We start from the raw sequence: 26,154 nt of genomic DNA, 5'->3' as shown, positions 1-26,154 counted from the left end.
GAAAAGTGAACGATTCCATCAGAAAGAATGTCAGCGTTAAGACACCAACTATAACTGTGCAGTAGTCACTTATATGTTCTGTAGGACTGGTATGTACCACTGACCATATGGTGGTAATATCAATATTGGTCTTTATATAGGGATTATTTTCAGTAACAGCGCAGTCATCTCCTACATCCACTATTAGGGTGCGTCACCGAGTTGTAATCAAAGCTACCTAGTTAGGGGCCCACTCAGAAGTTTCACCCCCCCCCCCGAACCAAAACTCTAGCTACGCCTCTGGCATGAGGCCCCTCACAGCCTCCCCATATACTGATTGAGCCCCACACAGCCTCTCCATATATTGCATGACAGTATACAGCATTCCCATAGCCTCCCCATGTGCTGCACGTCACCCCCATAGAATCCCCATGTGCTGCACGTCACCCCCATAGAATCCCCATGTGCTGCACGTCACCCCCATAGAATCCCCATGTGCTGCACGTCACCCCCATAGAATCCCCATGTGCTGCACGTCACCCCCATAGAATCCCCATGTGCTGCACGTCACCCCCATAGAATCCCCATGTGCTGCACGTCACCCCCATAGAATCCCCATGTGCTGTATGTCACCCCCATAGAACCCCTATGTGCTGTCACCCCCCCCCCCCCCCATATTCATACACATGAAAAAAAAACACCACATACTCACATCATCCCGCTCCCAGGCGTCCTGCTTCTGCCTCTGCCTCCAGAGCAGACTCTCCAGTGGTACACAGCTGACACGATGACATCGTATCATTGTGTCAGCTGTTTCACACGCTGATTGGTGGAGGAAGTGGCCGGAGGCCCCTCCTTCACCAATGCTGACAGCAGGCAGGAGACAGAGGGTGGGAGACAGCAGGCGGGAGGACATGGTGCGGCTCTCAGGTTTTCAGCCCCAGGTCTGGTCTATATCATAGAAAATACCCAAAAGTAACACTATTCTAAAAACTGCACCCCTGAAGGTGCTCAAAACCACATTTGAGAAGGTGTATTAATCCTTCAGGTGCTTCACAGGAAATTTTAGAATGTTTTTTTAAAAAAATGAACATTCAACTTTTTTTCACAAAAACTTATTCAGATCCTTTTTTTTTTTTTTTATTTTACCAAGGGTAACAGGAGAAACTGGACCCCAAAAGTTGTTGTACAATTTGTCCTGAGTCTGCTGATACCCTATATATGCAGGTAAACAACTGTTTGGGCGCACGGCAGAGCTCGGAAGGGAAGGAGCACCGTTTGACTTTTTCAATGCAAAATTGGCTGGAATTGAGATCGGACGCCATGTCGCGTTTCAAGAGCCCATGATGTGCTTAAACAGTGGAAACCCCCACAAGTGACACCATTTTGGAAAGTAGACCAGCTAAGGAACTTATCTAGATGTGAGGTGAGCACTTTGAACCCCCAAGTGCTTCACAGAAGTTTATGGTGTGCGCGGTGAATCGCTGAGACGAACTATTCCGTCAATGGTCATAGGGGCCCAGGGCACATGGATGGAATAATACGTCTCATGTCAGAGAGGGGTTAAACTTATCGTGTCTTTAGGCTCCTCAGCCGCAGGCAATCCATTGGGGGTGGTAGTACCAGCAACGGCCAGTATGAAGTCTTCTGGGTGGATCCCAACAGATCCAAGTCTGGCTTCAGGTGGCAGCGGGCGATCACCGGTTCTGCCCGCTGAGCCCCTAGTCCATAAATCTGTGCAGCTGAAGTGGTGATCTCTGTAGTAGTCTCTATCCAGCACGGGTGTCGCTTCGCATCCTTAGCAATGGAAAACGCACCTCAGGTTCCTGTACTCGGCCCTTGGTCCTCTGCGTCAGCACTGCACTCTGCTTAGCTGGGCGCATGGCGCTCTGCACATCCACTGACTTGATGGCACGTACGCAAAGGCTCTGACGCGGCTCAGCTCCGCGCTGTCTCACGCTGCGGAGCGTGCCACACGCTTGCATCTCGTTTCGCTGCCGGCGGGAAACTGAGGAGACTTTCCTGCGTTTCATGTTGACTGCTCAGGTGAGCCACGTCCCCTCTCCCCGGGTCATGAGACCTGCCCGGTCCCCCTTTCCTTCCCTCTGGCAACACTGGGCGCAGCCTCGACAGTTCCGGCCCCGGCACAACACAGGTACCCGCAGCCCGGTCTTCCTCCTTACAGTGCCTCTGGTCACTCTGAGGTATAGGATGGAGACTTATTGCAGTATACTGAACTTTTTTGCAGATCTGGTGACCCTGGAGCCGATGACTTGGCACTGACAGGGCAACCCTGAAAGTTCAGACTCCTGCAATAAATCTCAGTGATCATCAGGAGAGTGGCCCGCTGACACTATACAGGACCTGGCCATCGACTTGTCAGCGTCCACCTCCTCACTGCACGGAGAGCTGAAAAGGAAGGTGCCATCAAAAATTCTTTTTTCAGCAATTGAAAAAATGTAAAGAATTAATGTTAACATTTTCTTAAAAAATATTATGCTTTTTTACCACAGGTCACCGCTGCAGGTCACAGTCAGCTGCGGAATCACGCTGACATCTGCCAGCATGATCCCGCAGTGCTGTGACCGACAGTACCGGCAGTAGCTTTATCGCGGGTGACAGTCACAGCTGTGGGGTCACGCTGACATGTTGACAGCATGACCCAGCAGCGCTCTGACCAGCAGTCTTACCGGCAGCTCCTGTCATCACACGCACTGAGCAGTGTGCAATGACATGGGAAAATAAAGCCAACAGCATATGCTGCGGGCTCCAACAAAATGGCCGCGATCTCCTCCCACAGCTGTGACCTGGACAGCCCAGGGGGCATGCCCAGGTCACAGCTAAGAGGCAGGAGGAGCGGCCTTAATGCAAGAGATGCAGTCGGAGTCCGATCGTTGGCGTCTATGCCCATGGCTGCCGTAAGTGAGGTGTGCAAGTGTCGTGCCCAGAAACACACACCCCCATTAGTGAAAATAGCAGCCCCAGTGGCAAACATAAAAGTCAATAAGTAAAAAACTATTAAAGCAGTTAATTTAATTTTGTATTAAAAATAATTGCTTGTATATTCAATAATTATTAATACAAAAATTTAAAATTACGGCACCTTCTCTTGAAGCGCTACAGTACAGTATTTGTCCCGCAAAAAAACAAGCTGCTATACAGCTCCATCAGTGGAAAAATAAAATAGTTATAGCTCTCAGAATAAAGCAATGCAAAAATAAATATTTTTTCTGTAAAAGTTTTTATTGTGTAAAAGCGCCAAAACATAAAAAAAATATAAATGTGGCATCGCTATAATCGTACTGACCCAAAAATAAAACTGCCTTATCAATTTTACCACAAGCAGAATGAAGAAAAAAAACAATTGCTGAATTGTCTTTTGGCCTCTGCAAAAATTGAAATAGGAAGCGATCAAAAAATGTCATGCGCCTGAAATTGGACCAATAAAAGCTTCAGCTCATCCCGCAAAAAGCAAGACTTCAAATGACTCTGTGGGTCAAAATAAGGAAAAATTATAGTTCTCAAATTATGGTAATGTAAAAACTTCTTGCAAAAAAAGCATCTTTTAGTGTGTGATAACAGCTAAACATAAAAAAAGGATATAAATCTGGTATCTCTGTAATCGCACAGAGCTGAAGAATAAAGTCGCCTAATCACTTATACCGCATGAGTAACTGTGTAAAAAATAAATAAAACCAATTCTTCACCTGCTGTGGAATTGTTCATTCGGCCTCCAAAAGATCGCAGTAAGGCCCGGCACGTATTTACCCTGCGCTCTACGCTGAACACTTGCATTTACTTCCATGTAAATCTCTGAAAAACATGATTCAGACAGAATCACCGGCGAAAAATTCCCTATAATGAGGCAGATGGAGGCACTGTGATCACCATAGGACCTGTGATCCGATGGTGTCCGTCATTTTCGGTGTGCATAAAAACACAGTCCACCATAGTTTTGTACACCTTTGAAAGGAAGGACAACGCGGAACAGAGGCCATACGGAGTCCAGAGTAACTCTGCTGCCTCATTATAGTGAATGGATCCCTCAGGGATTTCATCTGTCGTGTAGCTCAGAGACTTAGATGGAAACCCCAAAGTGTGTGCTCAGCGTAGAACGCCAGATAAATGTGATCACAAACATTATGAAAAATGTCCCAATAAAAGCTTCAACTCAATGCACAAATAAAGTCCCCACTCAGGTCTGTAATCGGTTAACAGAAATATAGGAGGCTTCCATGTTACTTGTAGCACAAAGGCTCTGGAAAAGCCAAAAGAAATTCAGCAAATTCTGTGCTCCCAAATCCAAATGCGCCCCTCGATTCTGAGCCCCAGTGTGCATAAACAACTTTAGCATTCACATTTGGCAGGGGTATAATTTCCAAAATGGGGTCACTTGGGGGGATGGGGAATTCTGCTCTTTAGCATTTAGGGATCGCTGTATATGGAGTCCGCAACCTATTATAGGAAAATATGCGCTCCAGGAGGCAAATGGTACTCCACCCCTACCGAGACTCTCCGTATGGCGAAACAGTACTGTATAACCTCATATGGTGTATTTCTATATTCAGCAGAAATTGTGGGACACATTCTGGTGCCAATTTTTCCCACTTCTTGCGTGAAAATGTTAAACCTGGGACTAAAACAAAATTTTTGTGGTAAAAATGTAATTATTTTTTTCTTGACTGCCCAATGCTATAAAATTCTGTGACACACCCTTGGTATTAATATTATCATTACACCCTTAGATTAATTGAGAGGTGTAATTTGTAATATGGGGTTACTTATGGGGCGTTCTACTGTTCTGGCACCTCAGGGGCTTTCCCAGTGGGTCATGACACCCTCAAACCATAATAGTAAACTAGATGTGTATTTCCTGAAGGAAGTACAGATAGTGCTTTGAAATGGTGCCCGGGCTGACCCTTTAAGAGAGACTTGCCTGCTGCCCCTGCAAGACTTTCAACTCAGGATCCGTTTTAACTGTGGGTGCCTCTCAGGGGTCAGTTTGGCCTGTGGGGCCCCTCAGGGTCTGATTTGATGGGCGGGCCCCTCGGGGTCCAATTTGGTGGGCGGGGCCCCTCGGGGTCCGATTTGGTGGGCGGGGCCCCTCAGGGTCCGATTTGGTGGGCGGGGCCCCTCAGGGTCCGATTTGGTGGGCGGGGCCCCTCAGGGTCCGATTTTGTGGGCGGGGGCACTCTGGGTCCGATTTGGAGGCTAGGGTCGATCAGCCTCCGATTTGGAGGCCTGGGTAGCTTAGCCTCCGATTTGGAGCCTGGGGTCACTCAGCTTTCGATTTGGCGCGCCGGGCCTTTAAGAGCCAGTTTGGCTCACTGGCCTTCTAAATCCACTTTGGCGCACATTCTCTCTCAGGGGCATGCGTCATGTGATGAAGCTAGATTTGCATTTGTGCTGTGGGTTTCACTTTAAGAGCTGAAATTATCTGGCAGAAACTGTGTCCTGCTGGGGTCATGTGAAGTTCGTAGGTGTTGGCATAGTAACTGGTTCTGCCTGCGCATATCAATGAGCTTAACTGCCATTTGAATTGCCTCAGGGCACGTTTTCCCCGTGGCAACATTGTCCCATTGAAACGCATTGAGACAGTGCATTCCAATGACGGGAAAAAAAATTTTCAAACGCAAATTGCGCAAAAACTACAAATCTGATTGACACGAAAAATACTTAGCACACCACTCGTGGACGCTGGCTTTGAAACGACACCTCAACGGAGTCTGTGCGTGTAGCGGTTCGGGCCGCATTGCGGAAATCAACATAATAAGAATAAGTTAGCAGCGTTCAGATTACAATATAGTGGTTTTCTCAAACCACTATAAATATTCCCTTTTGAGCATTGCACTGTGCCTCAAAAGTAATTTTCACCAACACATGGGGTATTGGCACACTCAGGAGAAATTGCACAACAAATTCTGGGGTCCATTTTCTCCAGTTACCCTTGAGAAAATAAAAAATTTGGGGATAAAAGAAAAATTTTGCGGGAAAAATGTGTTTGTTTTTTTTTTTTTAAGTTTCTTAGCTCTGTTATAAACTTCTGTAAAGCACTTGGTGGTTTAAGATGCTCACCACACATCTAGATAAGGTCCTTGTGGGGTCTAGTTTACAAAATGGTATCAATTGTGGAAGGTTTCCACTGTTTAGGCACATCAGGGGCCCTCCAAAAATGACTAGGCATCTACTCTGGATTCCAGACAATTTTGTGTTCAAAAAGTCAAACCTTTCTCCTTCCCTTCCGGGTCCTGCAATACGCCCAAACAGTGGTCTTCCTCCACACATGGGGTATCGGCGAACTCAGGAGAAATTGCACAACAATTTTTGGGGTCCATTTTCTCCTGCTACCTTTGATAAAATAAAAAATTGTTGCTAAATGATGATTTTTGAGGAAAAAAATCTGATTTTTAATTTTCACAGCTCTACATTATAAACTTCTGTGAAGCACCTGGGCATTCAAGGTGCTTACCATGCCTCTAAATACATTCCTTGAAGGGTCTAGTTTCCAAAATGGGGTCACGTGTGGGGGATTTCCACTGTTCAGGTACAGTACATCAGGGACTCTCCAAATGCAACATGGCGTCCAAACTCAATTCCAGCCAATATTGCGTTGAAAAAGTAAAACGGCGCTCCTTCCCTTCCGAGCTCTGCCATGCACCCAAACGGTGGTTTATCCCCACATATGGGGTATCAGCATACTCAGGACAAATTGCACAACTTTTGGGGTCCAATTTCTCCTGTTAACCTTTGGAAAATAAAAAATTGGGGACGAAAAGATCATGTTTGTGTGAAAAATGATTTTTTATTTTCACGGCTCTACGTTATTAACTTCTTTGAAGCACTTGGGGGGGGGGGGGTTCAAAGTGCTCACCACGCATCTAGAGAAGTTCCTTGGGGGGTCTGCTTTCCAAAATGGGGTCACTTATGGGGGGTTTCCACTCTTTAGGTACATCAGGGGCTCTCCAAACGTGACATGGCGTCGGCTCTCGATTCCAGCCAATTTTACATTCAAAAACCACAAATGGTGCTCCTTCCCTTCCGAGCCCTGCCGTGCGCTTAAAGAGTGGTCTTCCTCCACACATGGGATATCGGTGTACTCAGGAGAAATTGCACAACAAATATTGTGGTTCATTTTCTCCTGATATGTGGCGCCCCTGAGGGTTCAGTCGCCACAGAGGTACTGCACCTCCTCCTGAGGTGTGGTACCCCACCATCCAGGTAAGGTGGAGACACCTGACACGCTCCAACACCTGCATCCCACTCAACACAGTAGTGTAGCAAAGCACCCTTTGGTGGCTCCCTGCTTGGAACACAAAGCGTGCTGGGAGGCGGGTGGAGTTTAGTTGGCACCAAAAGAGCGGGAAGAGATTAGGATTTAGTCAGTCTGACAGAGTCAGTGGAAGAGTGAAGATCCCGAGTGGGATGGATGAAGGAAGTGCTGCAGCCGACCTCAGTGACCTGGGTCCGCTGGCACAGGAAAGGGACATTGATAGAAAGCCTGACTCTCTCCATAAGAAAGGATTAGTACGGAACGTAAGGAGAGGAGGACTAAGGATTAGGGTTAGAGCAGAACCCTTCCCAAGTTCACAGCGCAAGACCGGGGTCCGGTCCCCGAGGTTGTATGGATACTAATGGTCCTGTAGCAGACACCGGAGGAATAGAAGTTGTCACCACTTTATTCCCACACCAGACTTGGGGGCACAACAGCGACGAGAGTGAGCCGGGAGTTAGTAGCAAGGAGTCCCCGAAGCAGGCTAAAGCTGTCTGCCGTACAAGTAGAGTTCATAGGAACATCTGACAGGAGGAACTCCAGTGTAACTCAGTACTATGAGTACTTCACCATAAGCGCAAAAGGGAGACATTCAGAAAAGGCACATATATTGGCGGAGTGTTGGAACGGAGTACTTCATCTTGCCTGGAAGTTGGCTGAGCCCCTGACCTGGAGGACGCGGCACGGATGCGGGCACCTGTACGCACAACAGACTGTGAGTAAAGCTTTGGAACTACATGCCCTGATGTCCTCCGCTTATTCTTGCGCCAGCACACTCAGCACTGCTGCATCGCTGTGCCTGACACTGCACCATTACGCTCCCCTCACTAGCGCTTCATCTACACTGCCCTGGGACTACAGCCCTGCCTGTGGAGGGCTACACAATCATTGCTGCACCACACCATCTGTCCCAGAGGATCTGTCTACAGCGTCGGCTTAACATGTTCATTGCCGAACACCACAGGTGGCGTCACGAATCATTCACTTATAAACTTTAATCATCATCCACACGCTCAACATTCCCCTTTTACAATGGACGCCCAGGGCCATGGACCGGGTCACAGCTACCGCGACATCTCCCATTGAAACCAACGGGCCCGGTTCCGAGTACCCCACTGCCCAGGGTGAGGGCGATCCAGATACCCTTGACAAAATAAAAAAAATTGTGTCCGAAGTAAAATTTTTGTGAAAAAAAAGTTAAATGTTCACTTTTTCCTTCCACATTGCTTCAATTCTTGTGAAGCACCTAAAGGGTTAATAAACGTTTTTGAATGTGGTTTTGAACACCTTGAGGGGGGCCGTTTTTAGAATGGTGTCACTTTTAGGTATTTTATGTCATATAGGCCCCCTAAGTGACTTCAAATGTGAGATAGTTCCTAAAAAAATGGTTTTGTAAATTTTGTTGGAAGAATCGCTGGCCAAGTTTTATCCCTTATAACATCGTAACAAAAAAAAATTGTTTCAAAAATGGTGCTGATGTAAAGTAGACATGAGGGAAATGTTATTTATTCACTATTTTGTGTGACATACCGCTCTGATTTAGGGGCATAAAAATTAAAAGTTGGAAAATTATGAAATTTTCTGCTAAATTTTTCACAAATAAACATAAGACATTTTGAAGAAATATTACCACTATCATAAAGTACAATATGTCACGAAAAAACAGTCTCAGAATCAGTGGTATCCATTCCAGAGTTATAACCACATAAAATGACAGTGGTCAGATTTCAAAATTAAGGCCTGGTCATTCACCTACAAAGTGGCTTGGTCCTTAAGGAGTTAATGCCCTGTGCAAGTAGCCTAGAAAACAGTGCCCACATTTTGCCCCCTAGAAAGTAATAATGCCTGTTTACCCCTTTGACAGTTACAATAACCAGAGTGCCCCATAACAATAAGTGCCCACTTTCCATTTAATAATGTTCTGAGTCTCCACCCCTACACAGCTCCCCTCCGCACAGTATGACTCCAATATACAGTATAATGCCCCTACACAGCATACTGACCCCTTAGTAGCCCCGAAAGTATTTGACAGCTCTAACATTGTATGATGGCCCCCACACTGTACAAAGACCCCACATTAGCTCCCTCACTGTATGATAATGTATGTATAATGCATACCATAGTCCACCATATATTATAATGCACTCCCCATAGACCTCTATTTAGTGTAATGCAGTCCTCATAGGTCTGCATATAATGCACTCACCATAGTCCTCCATATAATATAATGCACTCCTCATAGGCCTCCATATTGTATGAAGCACTCCCCATAATCCTTCATATAGTATGATACACTCCCCATAGGCCTCCATATTGTATAGTGTACTGTACTCCGCATATGCCTCTATACAGTATAATGCACTCCTCATAGGCCTCTATACAGTATAATGCACTCCCCATAGGCCTATATATAGTATAATGCATTCCTTGCAGGCCTCCATATACTATTATGTACTCCAAATAGACACCTATACAGTATAATGCACGCCCTATAAAAAAAGAAAAATACAATACTCCCCTCTCCTCCTCGGTCCCCCTGCTGTTCCGAGCACCTGTTCATCTCAGGATAGTGGGTGCCAAATAATGACGTAATCGCGCCCGCTGTGAGTGTCAGCGTCATTGACGTCAGACGCAGAGGGGGATGATGGGAGGGGGCGTGTCACTCTCTATCTCACCATTGATTTCAACTGTATCAGCATGCAGCCGATACAGTTGAACTTGCGGTGGTGGGTGGCTGGTGGTGGCACAGGACCCTCGCCTCCTGCTCAAGGGCCCCATAGCGGCCAGGTGGCAGTGCAGGGAGGTCAAGTCTCGCTTCTGTAATAATGGGAAAAAATACAGGGAAAAAGTACTGAAAGCATGAAGAAAGAGCCATAGGAAGTCATGGCATCAGCTTTACATGTATATAACCAATGTGTCGTGTTAGGGTACGTGCACACGCTTCAGATTGGGGTGCGGATTTTGTAAAATCCGCAGGTCAAAAGACCTGCAGTTTTACCTGCGGATTGCTCTGCGGTTTTGCCCTGCGGTTTTTCATCTGCTCAATGGAGATGGCAAACCGCAGCGGAATCCGCAGAAAGAATTGACATGTCAGAAAAACCACGCGGAAAAATCTGCACCGTCTGCACTGCAATTTTTTATTCCCATAGGGAATAATGGTACTGTACACCGCAGCAAAAACTGCTGCGGACCCGCGCGGCCAAATCCGCTGCAGAACCACAGCAGAGTCCGCAGCGTGTGCACACACCCTAAAGTTTCTACTAAATGCCAATAATGAATACATATTTTCCTTCATCACAGCAATTGTGCATGCTTGGATACCTATGGACTGTTCTGTTAATCTTTGTACTTTCCTTTTTTGGTCCGTTTTATGATATACTGCATGTCAATGTCAACTAATAAACGAAATATTTTTACAGCGTAAAATCTCTTTTCTTTCTCCTTTTGAGATTCATATAGTGTGTATGTGTGTATAATATATATATCTGAAATCATAGATGTGCTTTCTAAGGTCTCTTTCAGACATCCGGTGTCAGGGGTCCGGCGGCGAAAAGCCGGGCCGCCGGATCCGGCCTGCAGCGGTGACACCGGATATACATGCGGCGCCTGATGTGGCTTGGAGGACATTTAAAGGAGCCGCAGCAACGGGGGACGAGAGAGCAGCCAGAGAGACAGTGGGGGACGAGAGAGCAGCCAGAGAGACAGTGGGGGACGAGAGAGCAGCCAGAGAGACAGCGGGGGACGAGAGAGCAGCCAGAGAGACAGCGGGGGACGAGAGAGCAGCCAGAGAGACAGCGGGGGACGAGAGAGCAGCCAGAGAGACAGCGGGGGACGAGAGAGCAGCCAGAGAGACAGCGGGGGACGAGAGAGCAGCCAGAGAGACAGCGGGGGACGAGAGAGCAGCCAGAGAGACAGCGGGGGACGAGAGAGCAGCCAGAGAGACAGCGGGGGACGAGAGAGCAGCCAGAGAGACAGCGGGGGACGAGAGAGCAGCCAGAGAGACAGCGGGGGACGAGAGAGACAGCCAAAGAAAGGTATAAAGCGTATGGGAGAGAGGGAGAGAGAGAAGGGGAGGGGGAGAGAGATGCGCGCCGGGCACTTGTGGGGTTAAAACTCACAGTGCACGGGCATGCGCTGTTGAAAAAGCCGGTCCGTCACTGCAAAAAAACGTTGCAGCCAACGTTTTTTGCAGACGCCGGACGGCACGTTTGTCGTATCCGGCAAAACCCAGAGGCGCCGCATGTCCATCCGGCACGATGCGGCGATCATTACATTCTATGTGAAAAAACCGGATCCGATTCCGGATCCGGTTTTCACAATTTTCGCCGCATCGTGCTGGATTTAAAAAAACGGATGTGTGAAAGTAGCCTAATCAGCATGCACCAGATATTGATTAATCCCCCCAATAGGGTGGCGTCCCGCTGCTTCTTTAGAGATGGCGCTCCGCTCCCTACACAGCCCCATACTGGAGGGAGATTGGGATTTGTTGTGTGACATATAATGCTGGGAGCCGCCTCATTTCAGGAACTCAGGATAGAAAGGATGGACTTGACACAAAATGCAGGAAATGATTTTTAATAACTGTGTGCAAATACTAAAAATAACACAAAATGTGCAGCAAAACCAGACAGAAAAGGGATGCTAACTTCCCCCCATGTCTCCAGCATAAGTTCCCAGCTCAGTCCGCTCTGTGGACCTTCTACATATACATACACATGTAGTGCCAGACTCTCTTCAGCTCCTGCCAGTGTCACTGGGCCACGAGGAGACACACGGCTGTTTCCTGTGCAGGACACTAACCTCATGTAGGAAGGTCCCGGCTGTAATGGAGCCTGTGGGCGGCTATGCAGGGGGTTTCCCTTCATATTTTGGAATATCCGGTCATTTCAGTATGGTACATTCAGTTGCATTCCCCCCCCTTTGATGCACATGGTTTGCTCCAAAAGCTGAGGTGAGCAACAACATGAGGAAGAGAGTGCAGGCCAGGCTGAGGTGGGTGCAGTCTGTCTGTGTGCATGGAGTCCTGAGGTGTTTTCTTCATGTGTATGTGAAAGTTTTTATCTGAGGAATTAAATAGAACATTTTGAACCACAATTTTGTTATCTGTAGAAAGACCATCACATCAGTCTGTGGGGGGCACTTCTTATCACATCAGTCTGTGAGGGGCCCTTATCACATCAGTATGTGGGGGGCCCTTATCACATCAGTCTGTGAGGGGCCCTTATCACATCAGTATGTGGGGGGCCCTTATCACATCAGTCTCGAAGAGAATTTTCTTATCACAATAGTTTGTGAGGGAACCTTTTATAGCAGTCTGTTAGGGGCCCTTCTTATTCATTCTATCTGACGGACCCTTCTTATTTCATCAGTCTATGAGGGGCCCTTATCTCATCAGTCTGTCCAGGGCCCTTCTTATTACATCTGTCTATGATGGCCCCTTCTAGTTATGTCAGTCTGTGAGGGGCCCTTCTTATTACATCAGTCTCTAATGAGCCTTTTTTATTACATCAGTCTGCCAGGGGCTCTTCTTATTTCATCAGTCTATGAGGGGCACTTCTTATTTCATCAGTCTATGAGGGGCACTTCTTATTTCATCAGTCTATGAGGGGCACTTCTTATTTCATCAGTCTATGAGGGGCACTTCTTATTTCATCAGTCTATGAGGGGCACTTCTTATTTCATCAGTCTATGAGGGGCACTTCTTATTTCATCAGTCTATGAGGGGCACTTCTTATTTCATCAGTCTATGAGGAGCCCTTATCACATCAGTCTGCCAAGGACCCTATTTATCACATCAGTCTGTCAAGGTCCCTTCTTATTACATTAGTCTGCGATGGCCCCTTCTATTTATGTCAGTCTGTGAGGGGCCCTTCTTATTACATCAGTCTCTAATGAGCCTTTTTTATTACATCAGTCTCTAAGGGAACTTTCTTATCACAATAGTTTGTGAGGGGCCCTTCTTTTATAGCAGTCTGTGAGGAGCCCTTCTTATTCATTCAGTCTGCGAGGGGCCCTTTTATTACATCAGTCCCTAAGCGGTTTTTCTTATCACATCAATCTGTGAGGGCTCCTTCTTTTTATATCAGTCTGTGAGGGGCTCTTCTTATTACATCAGTCTATAGGGGGCCCTTGTTATCACATCAGTCTGTCAAGGGCTTTTCTTATCACATCTGTCTATCAGGGGCCTTTCTTATAACATCAGTATGCCAGGGGCCCTTCTTATCACAGAGGGGCCCTTCTTATTTCATCAGTCTATGAGGGACCCTTCTTCTTACATCAATCTCTAAGGGAACTTTCTTATCATAATAGTTTGTGAGGGACACTTCTTTTATATCAGTCTGTTAGGGGCCCTTCGTATTCCTTCTGTCTGTGAGGGGCTCTTCTTATCACATCAGTTTGTGAGGGGCCCTTCTTTTACATCAGTCTGTTAAGGGCCCTACTTATTCCCTCTGTCTATGAGGGGCCCTTCTTATTCCATCAGCCTATGAGGGGCCCTTCTTATTACATTAGTCTGTGAGGGTCCATTCTTATTACATCTGTCTGTGAGGGACCCTTCTTATTACATCAGTCTATTATGGGCCCTTCTTATTACATTAGTCTGCCAGGGGCCCTTATCACATCCATTTGTCAGGCGCCCTTCTTGTCACATCCTTCTATCAGGGGCCCTTCTTATTCCATCAGTCTGTGAGGGACCCTACTTATTACATCAATCTCTAAGGGAACTTTCTTATCACATCAGTTTGTGAGGGGCCCTTCTTTTATATCAGTCTGTTAGGCGCCCTTCATATTCCTTCTGTTTGTGAGGGGCCCTTCTTATCACGTCAGTCTGCCAGAGGTTCTTCTTATCACATCAGTCTGTGAGGGACCCTTCTTTTCACATCAGTCTATCAAGGGCCCTTCTTATCACATCAGTCTGTGTCCTTGTTGCATCAGTCTGTGAGGGCCCCTTCTATTTATATCAGTCTGTCAGGAGCCCTTCTTATTACATCTGTCTGTGAGGGGCCCTTCTTATTACATCTGTCTGTGAGGGGCCCTTCTTATTACATCTGTCTGTGAGGGGCCCTTCTTATTACATCTGTCTGTGAGGGGCCCTTCTTATTACATCTGTCTGTGAGGGGCCCTTCTTATTACATCTGTCTGTGAGGGGCCCTTCTTATTACATCTGTCTGTGAGGGGCCCTTCTTATTACATCTGTCTGTGAGGGGCCCTTCTTATTTCAGCAGTCTATTAGGGGCCCTTTTTACCACATTAGCCTACCAGGGGACCTCCTTACCATATTAGTCTGCCAGGGTCATCCTTAAAACATTAGCCGGGCATCAGCCTGTATGGTGCCCTTTTTACCAAATCTACCAGTCAGAAACCCTTTTTAACACATCTGACTGACAGACAATTGGGGCTCTTCTTTCGACATCTACTTGTCAGGGGCCCTTCTCACCACATCAGCCTGTCATGGAGACAGATCTGGCTATGACAGTGTAAGGGTATGTTTCCACGCTGCGTAGTAGCAGTGCTTTGGACCCAGCGGAAAGCCCGCTCTGCCCAAAGCACTGCCCCCTTTTTTTAACTCGTGGTAATAACGCATGTGCTCATTGAACACATGCGGAATCAGTGCATCCTATCCATAGACTGGGCTATTTATCTTGCGGAGATGGAGCGTCTCCGCAAGATAAACAGACATGCTGCGGTCTATAAAGATGTGCCGCATGTCCGGTTTCGTGGGTGTGTCACCCGCTTCTTTGTATGCATAGTGGAGACGGGATTTCATAAAATCCCCTCTACTATGCTGTAACATCTGGATGCTGCGGATTGAACGCTGCAACTGTACGCAGCAATCAATCCGCAGCAAATCCTGATGTATTGCGCTACGTGGAAACATACCCTAAGGGTAAATTCACACATACAAATTTACCATTGAAGATTTTTTTCCACAACTGTGGATGAAATTTGGTAATATGTTATATAGTTTGCTAATGCTGTAAAACTTAAATCTGGAAAGCTAATCCACAGCATATTTGCCAATGCCATGTATCTAGAAATGAATGGTGCTCTGCAGAGCCCCCTGTGAATGGGTCAAAGGTTGGCACCACATGAATTGTGCAGTGAAGGACAAAACCAGCACACTGGACTAAAAGAAATGAGTGAATTTATTAAGCTGCGTTTACATGTCTGTCCTATTCCTGCATTGGATGGTTGAGTTATTCAGCCATCATATGACTCTAATCGTAGTGAGTGACGCTTGCTGCTGTTGACCTCTTAAATGCTGTTGGTAATTTCTGACATGGGCTGCAATCACTGTTTGCTGATGGGTTGCCGTATCAGCCATAGCATCTGCTGAAGACCCCCTTACTTGCTAAGGCGGCTTTCATATGAAGATCATGCGGCATGACTCTTTCTTTATTGCAATGCTTTGAAGTTGTATTTCAGTATATTGCAACTCTAAAAAGTTGCAGGTTTCTAATCTTTGTCAGAAGAATCTTTTTCAAATGTATAAGCCATGAAGAGAGTCTGGTCTCTTATGGACCAGGGGATGTTATAGGCAATCAGACAATCGAAGGTTCAAGTCCCCTATAGAATTGCATTTTTTCAATCGCTGCAGCTCCAAAAAATGTGATAAAAAGTGATCAAAACATCGCATCTGCCTCAAAATGGTATCAGTACAAATGAATGATTAGAAACTCAAAGTAGAAAAATAAAAAAATCTGCTGGCCCTTAAGGGGTTAATCTGTGATTGGTTGAGGTCTGTCCCCAGACCCACATTATTGGACTAAAGGGGCCACAGGATGGGGGCCAATGGTTTCTTTGATTTTATTTTTATATATTTACTAGCTCAGACGAATATTATAATATACTTTTTACCATTGGGTTTATATCATTGCCCCACTGCTATACGCAGTGTAATAGGAGCGACTGAAGAAGGCATTCTACGACCTGAGACGATATTAGTCACCGTGTGGCTGTATACTATAATATATATAAATATAATTTAGAAGACTGATAATAAATGTGCTCTGACAGGATGTATGTTATCTTTTCAAAGATTATATGATGGATATGCAAAGCAGTCTTCAGATGACGGCAAAAATGGCTTTGGCAATAGCAATTATAAGGAATAAACCAGAAGGAAAGAGTAGCAGGCAGTACACTGAAGAATTGGCTAAAAGTGTGTCTGATCGGGAGGTGCACTGGAAGGTGAAGGAACTAGAAGCTGAAGTTTTACATTTGCGTCAGGAACTACTGTTACACAAGATTCACAATTCACCAGAGCTAGAAAATGGTAAATATGCGATTACCGCTGATAATTATGTGGTTTATTTAATCAGTTACATTTTAGAAATATGTTAATGTTGACTATTCAGCAGCTTGGCACAGTGAGGGCAGAGTGAATTGGAGTCAAGGTGGCACAGTCTGACATTCTGCTAATTAAAAGATGGAAACCGCAATGCCCTTATTTCAGATGCCCATATCAGTGGCAGAATAGTTACTGATGCCTGGGGGCACAGATCTCTGAATATATCATGAAATTATTGATATATTTTTGACGTTTAGTTATTTTGGTAATAGCAGAACTTTATTTTGGCTGTGGGAGGCAAAATATGCAGCTAATGTGCTTTGCGTTCATTTACTTTTCATGGAGAAACCAAAATACTGTAACAGGATGTTTGTCCCAAATCAGATGTGCACATTTTCAATGCTTTACTTGACAAAGATCCAACAGCTGGGTTTAAACATGGCTGTATTTGGGGTGACTAAAGCTTTCCAGAACTAGTGCTTCTTTTTTCAGTTTGTTGAAAAGGCCTTGGGCTTGGACCTGACACTTCAGGTACCAATATTTCTTTTTATTCCCTGTGGGATTATTTTACTACCTGGCTGAATGTGGATAGAATATAATCTTTTAGGTTTATGTCTATGCAGGGTATTTGAAGCAGGGCTGTGGAGTCGGAGTCGGTGCTCATTTTGGTGGAGTCTTAGTTGGAGTCGGTATAAAATGGACCGACTCCGACTCCTAAAATATATAATAAATTGGGTACAGTAATTCAATGCAGAATATGCTGAATATTTTTTCATAGGAGTTTGGGAAAGTTATGAAATGTCCTATAAATGGCTGTTATATTCCTGATCTAAGGCTACATTCACATACAGCGTTTTTCCTGTGTTTTTTGAGGATACGTTTTTCAGCTGCAAAAGCAGATCATCTTTTTAAAAAACTGCATCACCTGAAAGGTTTTTGAGCTAATAGATAATGTTTTCAATAGCAAAAGCAGATTAGAAATCTGCTCTATCTATCCATTTATCCATATCTGTCTATCCATATCGTATCTGTACCAAAAAGAATGAAAACCGGGTAGTACACCAATAAATATTCTGTTCTATCTAAATATCTTGATTATTGGATCATAAAAATGATTACGGTAAATGTCTGAGGTTCACATTGTACTACAATAAATTTTTCACTTAAATATAAGCAATATGTGTGGGAGTCGGAGTTGGAGTCGGAGTCGGTGTAAGGGAAATTGAGGAGTCGGAGTCGCAGGTTTGGCTTACCGACTCCACAGCCCTGATTTGAAGCACTGTATCAGGTCAGTGAACACCGTCACTGCTACTTGTTATGCACAGCTGAAGAACAATGTGTATATCTGCAAAACGCGTGAAACAAAATTTCGGCCTGACACAAGTTCATTCAAATAAGTACTATGGTCGTGAATTTACACAGTGTAAAATATATACACTCACTGGCCACTTTATTAGGTACACCTGTCCAACTGTGTGTTAAGACTTAATTTCTAATCAGCCAATCACATGGCAGCAACTCAGTGCATTTAGGCATGTAGACATGGTCAAGACAATCTCCTGCAGTTCAAACCGAGCATCAGTATGGGGAAGAAAGGTGATTTGAGTGCCTTTGAACGTGGCATGATTGTTGGTGCCAGAAGGGCTGGTCTGAGAATTTCAGAAACTGCTGATCTACTGGGATTTTCACGCACAACCATCTCTAGGGTTTACAGAGAATGGTCCGAAAAAGAAAAAAAATCCAGTGAGCGGCAGTTCTGTGGCCGGAAATGCCATGTTGATGCCAGAGGTCAGAGGAGAATGGGCAGACTGGTTCGAGCTGATAGAAAGGCAACAGTGACTTAAATTGCCACCCGTTACAACCAAGGTAGGCAGAAGAGCATCTCTGAACGCACAGTGCGTCGAACTTTGAGGCAGATGGGCTACAGCAGCAGAAGACCACACTGGGTACCACTCCTCTCAGCTAAGAACAGGAAACTGAGGCTACAATTTGCACAAGCTCATCGAAATTGGACAGTAGAAGATTGGAAAAACGTTGCCTGGTCTGATGAGTCTCGATTTCTGCTGCGACATTCGGATGGTAGGGTCAGAATTTGGCGTAAACAACATGAAAGCATGGATCCATCCTGCCTTGTATCAACGGTTCAGGCTGGTGGTGGTGGTGTCATGGTGTGAGGAATTTTTTCTGGGCACTCTTTGGGCCCCTTGGTACCAATTGAGCATCGTTGCAACGCCACAGCCTACCTGAGTATTGTTGCTGACCATGTCCATCCCTTTATGACCACAATGTACCCAACATCTGATGGCTACTTTCAGCAGGATAATGCGCCATGTCATAAAGCTCGAATCATCTCAGATTGGTTTCTTGAACATGACAATGAGTTTACTGTACTCAAATGGCCTCCTCAGTCACCAGATCTCAATCCAATAGAGCATCTTTGGGATGTGGTGGAACGGGAGATTCGCATCAGGGATGTGCAGCCGACAAATCTGCGCCAACTGTGTGATGCCATCATGTCAATATGGTCCAAAATCTCTGAGGAATGCTTCCAGCACCTTGTTGAATCTCTGCCACGAAGAATTGAGGCAGTTCTGAAGGCAAAAGGGGGTCCAACCCCTTACTAGCATGGTGTACCTAATAAAGTGGCCAGTGAGTGTGTGTATATATATATATATATATATATATATATATATATATATATATATATAATATATATGTAATCATAGTAGAAAAAGACAGCAGGATGGCACTCACCGTTCTCTTGAAATGATTCACTTCATTTCATATTAATAAAGCATAGGCAATGGCACGGGAGAAATGCAAATCAGATGGGACCTGTTGAAGTGCATTGTGCACGAAACGGCTGTCGTCCGTCTTTTTTGCATTTCTCCCGTGCCATTGCCTATGCTTTATTAATATGAAATAAAGTGAATCATTTCAAGAGAACGGTGAGTGCCATCCTGCTGTCATTTTCTACTATATTTCATGTTTTTCCTTCACATGGATAGAGCACCCGTTCAGCAAGGGTTACAGGTGTCACACTGATAGCGGTTATAAGTGGCTTTGCGGGTATTTCATTCTCAGGGACTGTGCCGGATGTTTCTTTTTTTCTTTGACTGACTATATATATATATATATATATATATATATATATGTGGTGTAGTGACCACTGTGTCCACTAGGGGGCACTGTGTGGATGTCCCCAGAGTGTGAGTGGTTGAAGAGCCATTATGTATCTCAAGGTGGGTGACCTTGAGATAGAGACATATGTATGTTTATTAACGCTATTGTAAAGTATATATGTCTGTGTGAAGGACCTGTGGTGAGGTCATAGTCATGTGACCCGGTGGGCGTGGCTATGGACCATATAATGTGGCCAGGTTAGGTCACATGGGTGTGAATGCTGGGACCTGGTTGGTCCAGAGTGGAAGGTCTCGTGCAAAGAGATGTCTGTCTTCCTAACAGCACGTGTGATCGCTGTGTAGTGGCTGCCAGAGCCTGAGAGTTCCCTGGAGGGATATGGACGTCTGCAGCATGAATGAAGCAGCCGTGAGAGAACCCTGACGGGGTGAGATAATACTGAGGCCGAAGGGCCTGTATGCTGGACATTTGCATAACCTATGTGATATAAGGATTACAGAGTGAAACTCTATGGACGCTATGCAGTTGTTATGAAGTTATGTTGCCTCTGTGATGGTTTATGGTGTTTAATAAACCGCATGGACTGTGTTATGGCTTATGAAGACCCGTGCTGGATCTGTTTTTGTGGCTGCTGAGCGCGTATCCCCTACTTGGATGACAGCGCTACCTCGCAATATATATATATATATATATATATATATATATATATATATATATATATATAATATAAGCTGTTGTGAGTACATTTTCTGGTCCACCAGTTGTGAGTTCTCCTTCCAGGCTCCCTCTGGTGGTAACAGGAGGTAGTGAGGCTGATTTAATCAGTGGAGATCTGCCACCTGATAAGGAGGATGACGATTGGACCTCAGGAATCTCAGACTGGATTTAAGACAGCCGACGCCCTATTCTGGTGCTGGTGATTCCTTCTGGCTTGTCAGGTCTTGGTTTTCAGCTCTGTTCCAGTCATCTAAAGCTAAGTTTTTCTGCTAATGTTCACACTTGATTTTGTTGGTCTATTCAGTTTTTTGTGTGGTCAGCCAGCCCCGGCTGGGGCTGTGCTGAATTTCCACTCTTATTTACCTGTATTTGCCAATTTGCTTTTTGTCCCTTATTAGATTGGCCTCTTTTTGCTCTGTCTCAGAATATTTCAGAGTGCTGATATAGTGGGAGAAGTCTAGTGACTTCAGGGTTAATTTTGCTATCAGAAGTGTTGGACATTATTTTTGTAGGGTTTTTTGCAAATTGCAGACAGTGTCTTTCCTTTCCTATCCCTTTCTAGTTAGTTTGGGCCCCATCGTTTGCTCAGCCTATTTTCCTGCCTGTGTTTGTGCTTTCATCTTGTTTCACCGTCAATACATGTGTGGGGGCTGTCTTTCCTTTGGGGTCTGCTCTGGGGCAGTTAGTTTTCCCCTTTTCTTGCTTCAGGCTTACTGTATGTAGTTCTCCGGCTGTGACGAAGCGTCTAGGATCATCGTAGGTACGCTCCACGGCTGCTGCTAGTTGTGTGGTTAAGATCAGGGATCTGCAATCTGCATAGTTACCGACCTCTAGTTTTCTGTGACTTAGCTTGTTTTGTTTTTTTCTCCTCGGTGACCCATTCATAACAATAAGCTGTATATATGCACACAATCCAAACTTTCACATCAGCTTAGAACCCCTTCAGACAGTCATATATTACATGACCAAATTCAGTGCTCTCTGCAGTGTTATGTCCACTGTGGAGACTTTAATTCGGTTTCTTTTCTAAAGCCCTGTCTATGTTAGTTAAAGGGAGTCTATCAGTGCCAAAATAACTGTTCAAACAAAGCATAGGCCTACCTAGGGAACATAGCCCTTATCTAATCTTACTAATTGTGTCCAAATCCATTGCTGTGCTTGATAAAAATGGTTCTTTAATCAAATATGCTAATAAGGTGCTCAGTGTATCTGTTACAATTCAGTGAATCTTCCCACCTACTTCTTTTACATCTGTAGCCACCATCATATGGCTCCTGTAAAACCAGCAATGTCTGTCAAGAAAAATGAGGGCAGATATAGTTGAAAAGCAAGTAGCTGGCAAGTTAAGGTACTGTCACACTTAGCGATGTACCAGCGATCCCGACCAGCGATATGACGTGGTCAGGATCGCTGGTACATCGCTAAGTGGTCGCTAGTGAGCTGCCACATAGGCAGATCTCACTAGCGACATCGCTTGGGACGGGGGTCGCTACTTACCTGTCAGACGCGGCGATCCTGCGTCCTCACGCCCGGCTCCACGCGTCGCTCGTCCTCACAGCAGGAAGCGCCGCAGGAAGCTGACGACGAGAAACAGTCCTGAACGTTCTCGCGCGATCAGCGATAACCAGCGGGGGAGCCGGTCGTAGGTAAGTATCAGACACAGAGATATCGCTATAACGTCACTAGTTATAGCGATATTGCTAGCGATATCTCTTAGTGTGACATGCCCTTTACACTGAATCACTTGGCCATGCCCGGGGTGCACCATCTACCTCCTTAGCATATTTGTTTAAATAATAATTTCTAGTAAACACAACACTTAATTTTGACAATAAAAGGTATGATTTTTATCAGGGCTATGTCACCTGCAGCATGCTAGGTTTGGTTTGAAGAGTTACTTTGTGTTGGCAGACTCCTTTATAGTCCGAAGTCACACTTGCATGTGCAATGCGAGAAACTCGCACATCAATACCCGGCGCTGCTGCCGTCACTCGGACCTGAGTGTGCGGCTGCATAGAAATACATGCAGCTGCACACTCCAATCCGAGTTCCGGCGGCAGTGCCAGGTATTGATTCGAGAGATTCACGCAAGTTTCTCGCATTGTACATGCAAGTGTGTCCCCGGCCTAAGTTTCAGTCACCTTTGTGAAAGACTCCAGTGTGCCCGGAGAATGTCCCCTCCTGTTTAGAGCTCCACAATTAGTGCTTCTTAGTGATGTTATCTGCTAATATGGAGGCTCAGGACTCTCTGGTCATACACATTTTGGGAAAAAAACACTTAGCTTAGTCAGCAAAAAAAACAATATAGTCACTTACTCCTTAAAAGGAGTCAGTCACCCCTGTGGTGTAGTGACCACTGGGTGTCCGCTAGGGGGCGCTGTGTGGGTGTCCCGGGACAGGCATATAGGCATATCCAGTGTGCTAATAGGAGTAGGATGGTAGATGACCGTTAACAAACTGGAGCAAGTTCAGAAAAGAGCGACCAGAATGGTGACCGGTCTGCAAACCCTGTCTTATGAGGAAAGGTTGCAGGATTTGGGAATGTTTAGTTTGCAAAAGAGAAGACTGAGAGGAGACTTAATAGCTGTTTACAAATATCTAAAAGGCTGTCACATTGTAGAAGGATCAACTTTATTCTCATTTGCACAAGGAAAGACTAGAAGCAATGGGATGAAACTGAATGGGAGGAGACACAGATTAGATATTAGAAAAAACTTTTTGACAGAGTGATCAATGGCTGCCACGAGAGGTGGTGAGTTCTCCTTCAATGGATGTCTTCAAACAGAGGCTGGACAGACATCTGACTGGGATGATTTAGCGAATTCTACTTTGAGCAGGGGGTTAGACCAGATGGCCCAGGAGGTCCCTTCCAACTCTACGATTCTATGTATCCCAAGGTAGGTGGCCTTGGGATGGAAGCTTGAATATGTGTGTTGATCAGCAGAGGTACTGCTGAGCTTTTGTTACACTGTCAGGGAGAGCTTTCCAGGTAGCTGATGAGAAGGGCGGTACCAGCTACCTACAAATCCACCCAGGGGTGTGTGTCTAAAAACGCCTATAGTAAAGACTGTGAGTATGCTTGTAGGACCTGCAATGAGGTCATAGCCATGTGATGCGGTGGGCGTGGCTACGCACCATATAAGGTGACCAGGGTAGGTCACATGAGTGAATGCTTGGACCCGGTTGGTCCGTATGGAAGGTCTCGTCAGACTGACTACGTGCTGAGTGCACGTGGGGACGCTATCATGGCTGCATGTGCCTGAGAATTCCCAGGGAAGGAAATGAACGTCTGTACTGAGAAGCAGCTATGAGAAGGTAACCCTGACAGGGGATATAACTGTGAGGCTAGAGAGCCTGTGGACAAAGCCTGTGTGATCACGGGGATAACAGAGGAGAGCTCTGTCATGGACGCTATGCTGATTCGATATGAACTTTCTGTTGCTGTTTGATGGTTTATGCTGCATAATAAACCGAATGGACTGAGTTTATGTTGAGAAACCTGTGCCAGACCTGATTTATCGGCTGCCTAGCGAGTATCCCCTGCCTGAATGACAAGCGCTACCTTACACCCCCTAAATACACCACTTATACAGCTTATACAGGTATGTAGGGACTTAGCCCCTATAAAAATGATATTTATAATATGTATTTTAGTCGTTTAGTTGTCAGAAAAATAAACAATTTGTTTCATATGCAAATGAGGGGGCTTCAGTGCACATTTGACATTCCCAAGGGCTCAGTACACTGTTATGCCCCCTAAGTTTACATATTGAGCATTTTATCATCTTGATTGTCACCATTCAAGTAAGCGCTGCCTGAACATAATCACCAGTGACACTGCTGGAGCCCAGACTTGCTCAGTGTCAGTGTGCGCTCTCATCACTGGCCCCTGTCTGCAGTAAGTATTGAGTGATGGTTGCAGTCAAGAGCCAGCAATAATAGCAGGCAATGACAATATACAATATGAGAGTGGCTGGGGTCCTGCAGTGTCCATGTTAACTCTTTCCCCGGCTCCTATCTACAGTATCTACTCGAAATTGTAATGCTGACATAAGCCAGCAATGAGAGCCTACAATGACACTAGGTGAGCGTGGCTGAAATGCTGCAGTGTCCGTGTATGCTATTATCGCTGGCCCCTATCTGCTGTTGCTGCTTTGTACTGTAATAAAAACAGAGGCCAGCAATGAGACACTGAGCACGGCTGGACATTTGCAGTGTCCATATGAAGGTGCAGCATCGCTGATTGAGTTCAGGCCTCTCTCTTGAACACTGTCAGTGAAGATATAACAAATAGCTTAGTATGCAAATTGAATTAACCTTCTCATTTGCATGGAAAATAAATTGTTTTTTTCTGTCAACTAAATCCCTAAAAATCTATACTACAGGTATGAATTTTATATGCCCTGTATATACCTGTATAAGTGGTTTCATTAGAGTTTTGGGAATGACCAACTGCCATTCGTACACCTATCATCAAGTCGGGGGCTGCCCTTTTTTCAAGAGATGAATGGAAAACCTGAGACTGGTGTTTTCTCTAAATGACAGACATTAGCAAAAGTTATCAGAAATGTCCCTATTGGCCTCCTAAGGGACCCAAACTTTTAGGAGTTGGGTGTCACGGGTGTGTCAGATTCTACAGACAGCCGCTCTGCATTTGGCTGTGGAAGGCCTCTGCGTGTGGCATTGCAAATGCCTTCCTAATCCTTCTGACTTTTTGACGCAGTGGCAACCTCCCTCCGGCTGTAATTGACACACCTGGACCTGGGTGTTTATAGGCTCTCAGTCTGCTTCAGGGAGTCGCTGATGATATTCTCATTTTACCTTGTGGAACGATAGCAATCGGCTAACTTCCTCTCTGGTGCTGTTAGAAGACGTTTGGTGTTACCTCTCTGAGTCTGCTCAAGCTAAGTAGGTTCCCCCTTGTTTGTCTCCTTCTTCCCTTTAGTCTACAGGGGGGACTGACCAGTGCTCATCCCCCCCCCTTCCCTATTCAGGGCCTAGCGCTAATAATAATAATTTTTATTTATATAGCGCCAACATATTCCGCAGCGCTTTACAGTTTAACAGTTTCAAAACACAAATCATAAGTAACAATACAATAATTAAAGCAAAATACAGTAAGACGACCCTGCTTGTGAGAGCTTACAATCTACAATGAGGTGGGGGAGATACAAAGTACAGGTGTGTATTTACAATGATGGTCCAGGCGTCTCTAGGGGATAAACAGGGCTTAGGTTACTGCTCGGCGATTGGTGTGGAACCAATATAGGGACAATATGTGAGGCGGGGTGCTATTAGATCTGCCTAGGGATCTCCACTCCCCTTTACCTAGTGTTTGGGCTTCCTTTTCCTCTTCCTCTCTTGTTTCACTTTGTCTTCCCATACTATGTGTGACATTATCACTGGTCGTGCATACTTAGAAAAAAAAAACTTACACGTGATTTTATTTGTGTATGGTTTTTTTTTTTTTCCCTTGTGCGTGTTTTTTATTCCTTTTCTCCCTTGATTATGGATCTGGTTGCAGGGCTGGAAGAGTGGAAGATCAGCTACGCTGTCTGACTTTGAAGGTGAATGACCTCCGCTATGAGGTTAAGCAGCAGCAACAGCGGCAGCATTTTCCTGATGTTGGGGTCTCTGCAAGTAGGCCGATCCAGCTGGAACCCAAGGTTGCTCTCCCTGACAGGTTTTCCGGAGGTAGAGACAAGTTTTTTGTGTTCAATGAAGCTTGCAAACTGTATTTTAAACTAAGTCCTCACTC

General features: G+C 45.4%; 1 protein-coding gene across 3 annotated transcripts in view; it reads left to right on the top strand.

Annotated features, from left to right (window-relative positions):
• The window catches only part of MEI4 (meiotic double-stranded break formation protein 4), a 344,771-nt gene that overhangs the window by 12,960 nt on the left and 305,657 nt on the right, over positions 1-26,154 (top strand). The window contains exons 1-2 of one of the 3 annotated variants that reach the window (XM_073569294.1): positions 12,161-12,241; positions 16,287-16,523. In XM_073569294.1, the coding sequence (XP_073425395.1) occupies positions 16,292-16,523 (232 nt within the window). In that variant the 5' untranslated portion in view covers positions 12,161-12,241; positions 16,287-16,291. Of the gene's footprint in view, positions 1-12,160; positions 12,242-16,286; positions 16,524-26,154 lie in introns of those variants that run through there. The other 2 variants (XM_073569292.1, XM_073569293.1) reach the window with 2 other exon arrangements.

Source organism: Dendrobates tinctorius, unplaced genomic scaffold (genome assembly GCF_039654945.1).
Source record: "Dendrobates tinctorius isolate UK_male_01 unplaced genomic scaffold, ASM3965494v1 ptg000024l, whole genome shotgun sequence".
Classification (NCBI taxonomy): Eukaryota; Metazoa; Chordata; class Amphibia; order Anura; family Dendrobatidae; genus Dendrobates; species Dendrobates tinctorius.
The sequence above is the reverse complement of the archived record's forward strand: the minus strand, read 5'-3'. Positions and strand labels throughout refer to the sequence as shown.